This window comes from Halyomorpha halys, unplaced genomic scaffold, assembly GCF_000696795.3.
Source record: "Halyomorpha halys isolate HHAL.00 unplaced genomic scaffold, Hhal_1.1 Scaffold348.1, whole genome shotgun sequence".
In the NCBI taxonomy this organism is placed as follows: Eukaryota; Metazoa; Arthropoda; class Insecta; order Hemiptera; family Pentatomidae; genus Halyomorpha; species Halyomorpha halys.
In genome coordinates, this window is record NW_027116547.1 from 209776 (window position 1) to 220395 (window position 10620).

At 29.6% G+C, this 10620-nt stretch overlaps 1 protein-coding gene across 1 annotated transcript in view; it reads left to right on the forward strand.

Moving 5' to 3' along the window:
• LOC106681561 (protein qui-1) overlaps positions 1-10620 on the forward strand; it is a gene marked incomplete at its 5' end in the record, with an annotated part of 249924 nt that overhangs the window by 197756 nt on the left and 41548 nt on the right. The window contains 1 exon segment of the mRNA XM_014421920.3: positions 7100-7324. Coding sequence (XP_014277406.3) covers positions 7100-7324 — 225 coding nt within the window.

A 10620-nucleotide genomic window follows, 5' to 3' on the forward strand; every position in this document is an offset into this window, starting at 1 on the left:
TGCCCAGGTCAAAACATTTATATCTATGAACAACATTAAAACCATTAGGTAAACTTAATTTTTGTTAATCAGTATATCTCACATTTGTTTAATTACCTAATATGTCAAAAATACATTAAAAATCACAGTCAAATTATTTCTCTTTTACCACTATTTATACACTTTTATTATAACCTCACTTGTAACCTTCCTTTACTCAGTTCAAGCATTTTAAAAATTATTTATCATAATTACATTTTTGTCACTTTTTCTCTTTATTACATTAGCAAAATTCCTATCAAGCCTAACTGTAATTATCCATATATAAATTATCCTATATTATTTATAAGTTAATCTTACTTAATATCTCTGCATAATGTTGATTTAAATTCCTCGTATCTGTTTTGAGGTTTACTGTGTAATTAATATTTTCAGATATGTAAATGGATTCCAGTATTTTCCTTTTGTATGTATTATTCTCTTTATGTAAAATGAGTGTATTTTCAAAATCAAAAATATGTTGGTTTTTGGTTGCATGTTGGACTAGTGCTGTTTTATCTAAATTGTCCAGCTATATATATAGGTGAGACAAAGCAATTATTGGGTGACAGAATTTATCAACACAATAATGATTTGAAAAATAAAGAGAAGGATCCAAATAAAACAGCACTATTCCAGTAAGGAAAGGAAGGTTACAAGTGAGGTTATAATAAAAGTGTATAAATAGTGGTAAAAGAGAAATAATTTGACTGTGATTTTTAATGTATTTTTGACATATTAGGTAATTAAACAAATGTGAGATATACTGATTAACAAAAAATAAGTTTACCTAATGGTTTTAATGTTGTTCATAGATATAAATGTTTTGACCTGGGCAGAATAGCCTGTATGGAGTTTTTTAAAATGGTTAAATGATATGTCTCATAGTAGATTAAGGTAAGGTAAATTATAAATAATAATGTTAAATAATTGAATTGATTGTAGGATCATACATATAATGGAAACTTTTTGTAGTAGATTGTCCCCGAAGATGGCCGAATTGGCCGAAACGTTGGACGTGTAAATGAAATAAATGTTTTGAGACTATAATTTGGATAGTGTTTTTGAATTATTTAGTAAAAAATTGCCAGTCTCAAAAAAGAATTTTAAGATTATAAATACTTTTTTTGTTAAAAGCGGCAAAATTACTAAGGGGTTGCTAGATATGAATTCTTAATGTAATTTTATACAAGCTATTTTAGCAAAAATGGGTTACTGAAATATCATTCAGTTTTGGATGGCTATTACATAACTGCAATGTTCTAGAGCCTAATATAACTTTCAAAATCCCTAAACACCCCACAGAATGGGTAGTTTAGGGAATCTTCACGTCCTTGAGCAAGATGAGGTAATATCCGCTACATGCTTGAATGAATGCTTCGAGTCTTCTAGGTATCCTCATAATCAGGTTAGCAACAACATATTGGGTGATTTCCTCTAATGCCTCCATCAAGTTCTCGGCTCTTCTAAGTTATCGCAACTGTTACTTGATTCTTCCACCCACACGTCTGCGACGCTATGGCTTAGGTTCATGCTATATTGAAGTCGAGGACTTCTAGTTATTATTCATGGAATCTAGATTCTTGTAACATTGAGTAGTTTCTGATACAAGCAAATTAAATTTGTTCAAATTTCCATAATACTTCACATTTAATCATGAGTAAAAAAAATTGTTAGGATGCCTATTTTTAGATTCATTATCATTTTTTTAAAAAATAATACATACATTAGTTGTGTTCCGTAAATATTGATGTTATTATTATATCAGGGTAGATTTTTAGGTAGATTATTTATTGACATATAAAACTGTATTTGCTAAGTAGTAAAACCAGTGAATGTGCTGTGAATTATAGTACCATAGAATTATTATTGTTAATTATAATTCATGATACATACTTATAAAGAGTCTACCCATTGACATTTCTACGTTACGTCAAGTTCTCCTTTTCTGACGCCTAAATGGATTGTAAGGTATTGAAGTGGAAGAAGGGATAGAAACAAGTGGGCTTGGATGGTTAGGGAATTTATCATGGGCGGGTCGATTTCTGGTTCTGCCCAAATCGGCAACATATGCAACATTAATGTCAATATATTTGTGAAATAGTAAAGAGAATTGAAGATTTTTCGAAGGTTTTTGGATTGGAAAAGAGAGGAAATTTATGGTTTAGTGAAACCAAGAGTAGCTTGTTCAAATTCATTAAATGCATATTAGATGCAAAAATAAAAACTGATAAAAGTGGTCAAAATAAATAGAAACTCTTAATGCATCTCGTATATAAAATGCCAATTCTCAGCCTGAAGACCTTCGAAGCAAATTTTTCCCCGCTTCCGGTGACAAAGCATGACTAGATCCTCATAAAACTTCTGCCTTTCAAAAAAATACAGTACAGCTCATGAGCGGAAAATCTAGCCAGTGAGTGCCTGATTTCTGAAAGTCATATTTTACAAAAGGTATCAAAGTAAATGTCTCTTTAATGTCCACAAAAGTATTACATGCACTAGAGTAACGGTATAGTAATTGAGCTGCAGAATCTTGATGGATGTACACTGTTTAATAGATTTTCTAAAAATTGAAGGATCTAAAATCGAGGATAAAAAGTCTATTTAGTAAGATATTGTTGGAAACATTATTTGGAGCATTTACAGGGATCTTAGAAATGGAAATATTGAATGCATATGTAATTCGAGTATTTTGGTGAATCTACCACTTTAAATTTTTAAGTCTATATGTTATATGTTAAGTCTATATGTTAGTCACCGTAGAAGTAAGTTACTTTGCTCCTTAAGGAATAACATTGCTCCAATGACGTTAAAAGTTTCGTGTTGCTCATTGTGACACACCAGAGGCGCGATAAAGCTGAGATGGAAAGACCAATTGTTTCCCTTCCGATTAGTGTTCGCTTCAGTTCAGTGAAAAATAATTTTAGATTTTATAGTATTTTTCTTTCACCTCCTGTTTTATGTTAAACTACATGCCCAAGCTTTTATTGCTAGATATCCCTAAATCCTTCTCGAAGTATAAAGGTAAGTTCAATTATAAAGTTTCTAAAACCCTATCTGTTATTAAGAAGCAAGAATCAGTTCTATTTATTAAGATTTTTTTTTTAATTCTAAAATCATAAAAAGTGGCTGCAGAAAACTTGGCCGGTAAACCTCCTTTCATTTCTGATAATCTCTCGATTTTTCCCTTTTTATCTAATTGTTTTTAATTTTTTATAAATTTTCAGTAAAATAGTAATTTCAACCAAATAAACATATTTCCAAAAAAAAAAAAAATTAAAAATATACATCTAATTTGGATGCATTCTGGTATAGATTCATATTGAATAAGAAATCATTTTGACATATTTTGTATTAACTTTTTTTTTCCATACCCCCTGATGAAATAAATAATTGAATACATACATATAGGTAGTTATGTATATGTATATCTGGTAGCTTGTAGTATTATAATATAATTATTAACGTTTTCTACGTATATTGCTTGAAAAAAGCAATACATCGGGTATTTTCAATGAGAAAATTGTTTTTATTTTACCTTACCTTGTGTAAAGGCTTTCACCGTATTCTTTTATTTCATATGTTTTTTATCTACTCAAAGATTAGAAGTTTTATTGTATGGTTGACTGAAACTTTTGTTTAGTTCTAGTTTTTGAGCCTAGTGTGAAAGTTCCATATCTAGTGTAGGAGAAAGAATGTAGTATAATAGGGATGTAATATGTAATATACAAAGAGTATAAAACGAAGAATGTAAATGGGAGTAGAAATATATATAGCTTACTTTCGAGGACAATGGGTATATGATTAACAACGGGAGGCCTTTTTGAACTGTAGAATTTAATTTAATTTAATCCAAACTGGTTGAATGGAATCAAGAACAGAGGAATGTCGGTAGGTAAGGTATGTATAAACACTGGAATGACACCTAATTTTTGGAAGAGCCGATTTCATAAGAGAAGAGAAGGTGGTGTTTAATGTATTTTAAAAGTAAGTAACGTACAAAGTATTTTTTTTTTTTTTTTTTATGGACATTGTTGAAAGATCTGGAAGAAGAAGCAATCAAACCAAGGGTTACTAATCTGTTTATATCTGTTGGAAGTGTTAAATGTTTTGGGAAGGATTTTGACCTTAGAAGATAATCTGCTTTGGAAAGTAAATAGAGGTTAATTACTCAAATGAAATTCGAAATAAAAACAGGAATATTTGAAAAACATTTAAAGATAGTGAAGCAACCTAAGAAGTATTTTAGGAATTTGGTAGTTACATTTCAGAAGGTTTAATGACATACAGATAGTGAAAAACGATAGTAATTGTTTGAGATCTGAAAGTAGATATGTTCTATTTAACTAGTTTGAATTAGTTGGTACGCTATTTTTGTTCGGAAGCATGGTTATTTATCAAGATGTTATAATGAGGCTTGAACCTAATAAGGTTTGTAGCATAAAGCCCACCATAAAATTAAAATGGTATGAATAAATCATATAATTAAAATCTTTGAAACAGAAATAAATTAATATTTAGTCAATTTTTGTTGTAAGATGGAAGTTAAAGATAAACAATAGAAATACTGTTGAAAAATGTAAAATATAATGAAATACTAAACAAAATAATATTTATAAGAATAATGATAGATATACTGTAAGATAGTTGCAGAGAATAGTCTATTTCGGTCCATAAAGATGGAAATTTGATTTATGGTACATGAGATAAATAGGTGAAAAAAATGAATAAATGTACCTGTTGCGGACTATTGCAGAAACCTTGAAGGGTATAAGTCATCACAGTTGAAATAAAGTATTAAAAGGGAATAAATAATTGACAGAATACTTCAATACAGAGAACGATTGTAAAAATAAATTAGGGCGAGAGAAAAATTACAAGTAACAACAGAGCGAACTGAACGTGGAACCAGGCCAAAGGAAGACGACGTGCTTAGCCTCGTAGTGGAGTAAGCATCGCAATAAGGCGGGAATCTAGGAGGTAGTGGAAATTGATATATTATAATTTATTATCCTTCTGAAAACAGATGGCTTTTGTAAGGCTTATAACTTTTGTAACGATATTTGAGAGAAACGATGCAGTTTGCTGTAATGGGAAGTAAAGTAGAAATTACCTTCAACTTAATTGATACTGTAGTACTCACTCAACGTATTTCGCGGAAACAACATTCTGCCAAAATGAAATATATGATCAAAATGCGTATCCAAAGTATTTTTTATTCCTTTTTCTAGTTAGAAAATATATGTTTTAATCAGTATCCACCACTTTTCACTACAAAATCAATGACAGATTCCACTCAGTTTTCAACAAAAGCGGTATTAAAATATTTTGTAAATGATGATATACTTGTTATAATTATATAATTTATAGTGTCAATTACAGTTAAACCCTCATTTTTTCTGTATTCAATAAACTTTATTTCAAATTTCCCGTCTGAAATCATTTGTAATTATCTCAAAAGATTCAACTTCACAGAAAATCAAAATATAATTGTCAAGAGAGTATTCATTAGGACGGAAGGCCATTTAATGCAAACGAGCGGTTTAATGCAGACCACGACACAACTGGTCTTGAGGTCTGTTGCCTGGTAAGCCAACAATACCAAGATGCTATTAGGGTAGATAACTGTTGCTTCTAGCTGACGGAGTTAATTGATTGCATTAAGCACTAATTTGCAAATTGCAACAGACGAAATAATGATCGTGTGGAAATTTAAATAATAAAAATTCCCTTGCATGAACCTTTTTGCTACTTTTTTTTATTTTGCGAAGTGGAATAAGGAGGAACTCAAAACATTGCGAGCGGCTGCTTAACTGTTTTGAGTTGCTAATACACATACTGATCAGTCAGAAGATCAGAAGACAATACTAAAAGGAATGAGAGGGAATTAATTGTCTGGTTAGTCTAACACATTTTTTATTTTATTTTTTCCCCACTCTTCGACTCATAAAGTTGGCCATACCAAATTACAGGTTTCTTTCCAGCCCTCCAAAAATTACTTGTTGCTAGAAGGATGGTTCCTCTCCTTCTGAACCAAAGCCCTTTCACCGAAAATCGTCTTTCGCAAAATTCCTCTGTATATTTTTCATAAGGTAAGGATTGCATTTTGTATATTTCTCCTCTTTCTCTGCCTGTATCTTCACACTCTGATCCTGATTATTCGTTTTGAAACTTATCGTAGGATTCAAGACATAAATAGAATTAATACGGAAGCATTAATACCCTCGTGAAACTAAACGTAAGAATGTCTACGAACCTTGCGTAGTTCTATCTACGTAATACTCTTCCTGGAAGCATGTATACTTTTTCTTCTCCAGCAGTTCGGCTATTTTCTGCTTTATATTATTGTGCCGGCGGTCGACAAGAATCAGGACATTTTAGAACGTTTTGTCTATACATAAGCTGAGGTGTCTGACTCTCGGTCATAAATGCGGCTGAGGTGTCCACCATCTCTGTTCACCTGGCTACCGGTTCCCGGAACTCCACGGACCCCACCCCTTATTAAAATGAATAAATAAATGTTATCAATGCTTTGTATTTTTTGTTGTGATTAGCACTGTCCTTGGGATGGGCACTCTGTCTTCTGCTCGAAGTTTTAAAATTAATCTTGAGTGAGGCATATTCCTCGTGCAATGGAATCTCAGCATTAAACGCAATTAGACATCGAATCTGAAGAGTTTATTTAACATAAATCAAATAAATCTCTACGTAACTACTAAGCATATTTTAAAGTACATTTACCGTAAATAGTTTTTTAAGCAAAATTCGTCCATTCTGTACAAGCACTATAGTGGGCGGAAAAGTGGCTATGTTCTATTTTTTAACAACAGCAGAAATACCTTACAATATTAACTTCAATAATTGTGATTTCTCATATTCCTTTACTGCTAAAATATACCAGGATTATAAATTTAAGTCGAAAATTACTACTTTTTAAATTTAAACTGAATTACTGCTGTTTTAGCAGTTTCAAATTTTAATAATCGTTAGACTGGAAAAAGTCTTCCAATTTCAAATAGTGATGTCTTCCAATTTTCTAAATTTTTTTGTTTATTATATTAATAAGGAATTTTACTTCTAGTCAACATAGAACGGAACGTGGAGGAAGAACTGGACAATCTTGAGACTGAGTTCGGTAAGGAGTCGATGAGCAGAGTTTGTGGTCTTCTTACAGCAACTGAGTTCGGCCTCAGCGAAGTGGAAATGTTAGAGCTCTTGATGCCAACATCAATTGACAGTGGTCCCCTTCTCTTGGCCAACGGAGTCTTCAACTTCGCCACCTTTTGTTCATTTCGAAGGAAATTTTGTAAGTAATCATTTCTCAATTTATTGCATTAAACTAAATTTGTTTAATATTTTAAATAGTTAATCAGTTTAAACCTTTCCTCTTTAGAATTTTACTTCTTTCCCATGCCGATTTTTCTGAATATTTGAAATAATTGAATTCAATTATTCTTCAATTTGTTTTCTGAATATCTTAATCTGAAACTTGGAAATTAATTTCATTCACATACCTAATTAAACGTGTATAGAGATACTAAACACAGATGAGGCATAGCCTAAAATACGCCCTGACAATATCCAATATACAAGTACACTGACTTAAACCCACCAACATTCAATTAACACTTAAGGACCATTTACGTACGATTTTTTAAAAACTATGCTTGCATAATCGATATGCAAAATCCAACCAATCGGAAATCTAAAAGGTTATTAAATTAGAAATCTTTTACACCGACCTAGATATGATGCAAAAATATTCATAATTCAAAGCTTTGATATTTTTATAAGATATTTTTTTTCCAATATATTGAAATATTTATATTAAAATTGAGATATCGAAAACCGATTTTTCAGCCAATCTGCTGATTGCAATTTCGTTTTAAATAACATTTGTGATTTAATGTTTTTAGTAAAAAAAAAAAATTATATATGTGAGTGGGTACAAATGTATTATTCTGAAATAATTTTTTTTTTTTTTTTTTTTTATACTTAACACAAAGCCAATATTTTATTAATCATTATAAAAAAAAACAAAGTATAATAGATCTTTCCCCAAATGTATATAATTTTTATTTATATATATATATTTTTTTTTTGGAGTTGACATGTGTCTTAAAAGCCCTTTTAATGATAAAAGATTATACTTTGAAATAAAAATTCATCACATTCCAATGCAGATTCTTTTCCTCCGCTGAAAAATTATTTAAAATTGAGAGTTTTTACCATGAGATGTAGAACTGCGTTGAATGATGTCCTAAATAAGCTACTGAATCAAAGAAATAAATTGGTTCGTTTCTTGAGAAATATGGAAAAGATAAGGAAAGCAGAATTCTTTAATTTATATTCCAGGTCAATTGTTGAAGAAAATGAACCACGTCGAATCGCTCTTTTTTTCTCTCTCTCTCTCACTAAAAGTTATTTCCCTTCACCCCCCCCCCCCGGTTTCAAACTTTTCTGAAACTCTATTCCTAGATTCGAGAATCTCAATTACCTCCCCAGTCACCATTGCAGTATTGAAATGTGAAGGTTCAATTAAAATAAAGACTGCCTTTGTTGAATGGAACGAATTTTAAACTTTTCTGCTTGAGTTGGAGAGGTATAATTTATAAAAATAGTGTATTTTCAGAAGATTATAATTCATAAGTAACGAAACTATATGTACTGTATGATCTGGAAAACCCTTGCCCATGAAACGGTCTAAAACTAAAGTCTCCCTTAAGTTTTGAAAAAATATATTATTATATAATCCTATATAATTATAGGAAATTAGATAATTATATAATGTTATATTAATATAATTATTCTATTACATTATAATTTAATTATTGTATAATTTAGTAGTAATATAATTATCATTTATTATATAAAACATTGTTTTCATTAACCTCTCTCTTTTTTTATTTAGAATCGTTTTTTAAATTACATTTAAAAAAAAAAATTAAAACCTACATTAATGCATATATAAATCATAAATAAAACCGCTATTAATAATTTTAATTTCAGAGAAATAGTTATTTTTTGTATTCAGTGATCAATAGGAAGTAATTGCAATATTATATGTTAAAATAAAAATAAAATAGATTTCTTTCTTATCTAATACTGAGTGATTTGGACGATGAATGTTTGGTTTTAAAGAGAATTGAACAGTCTTTTAAATGGATGCCTATAATACTCTAAGAGACTTAAAGTTTTCGAGCTATCAGAAATCAATTTTTTTGAGATTTTAGATATACGTTTTTGGTTTTAATTGAGTGATAGGTGATACAAGTACCCAGGCAAATTTTAATATATAGATCGATAGATATAAAATGTCTGATTTAGATAATATTATTTTGATTTTTACATAACTTAATTATTTTTCAAATGAGCCGCTATTTTTTTTATTTAAAATTTTATAAATTATATTAATTTAAAGCAATAACAACACAATTATTTATTTCCTTATTTTAAATAATTTAAACTTCATAGGCATTGTCCTTTAATTGTCAAATTAGCTTTATAGACATAATTATTTAGTCTGCGTAGTTTAAGAATACCCTAATTAATTTGTGTTTATTTGGATGATTTTTAATCCCATTCGTTAAACATCTTAGTAAATATCTCGGTTATAAATGATAGCTGGAAGATTGTTAATAATATGTTTGTATATTGTTGATAATTTGATCCATCTACAACACATGAGAAATTAATATTCTTAAACTATAATTAACGAACGTATTTTTTTGTTAATCTTTTTTCTTTTTTTCATGGCGTGCTGAGCTATACGAACTCATTTATCAGTGAAAATTAAGGAATGGACATCTCTTGATGGTTGCGCATGATAACTAAAAATTTTTAATGGGACGAGAGATCATGAAAAATATTGCTTTTGATAGGATTACCTGATATATACTTGAAGTTATCGATCGAAGATCGAGTAATATTATTACAGTGATTCATATCTAGAACTTGTATGCATATATATAATGTATGTACATATATAGTGTATATGTTGAGTATGCACTCTATACGTATAACTTGTAATAAGTATAATTTACCCTCTTACACATGTATTCTCACAGAGACTTAACATACTGCTTAAAAAAGCTAAATTATCAACAATTGTTAATGTCATCTCTATTAGGAATATCGATCCTTTCTTAGTCAATAATTTAACAATCGATTAATAAATAGCTATCTAATATTTAATATTGTTTAACACAGTGCGACACCAAAAGACACTAACTCCCCAAAACACAACACCTCTATGAATAAAATCCTTAATCCCTTCTACTTATCCCTCACCTCTTCTCGAAAGCCCCATTCCTACAATACCATTCCTTTTCTCTCGAAAAGATCACATAATAGAGGTTTAGGGAAAAATTAAAGAGAGAAAAATTAAAAAAAAAAAAATCCTTCAATATTATAGTATATTCCTTATTATTAGTATATAATACCTGTTATATATTCATCCCACATTATTATTATAAATTTTAAAAAAATTATAGAAGATGTAAATCTTGCAATTATTAGAAGTAATATTTTTTATATTTTATTTTTTTACTAGATCGGCCTGCTGGGCCTTACATGGTTGATATAACCGTTATATTATATATA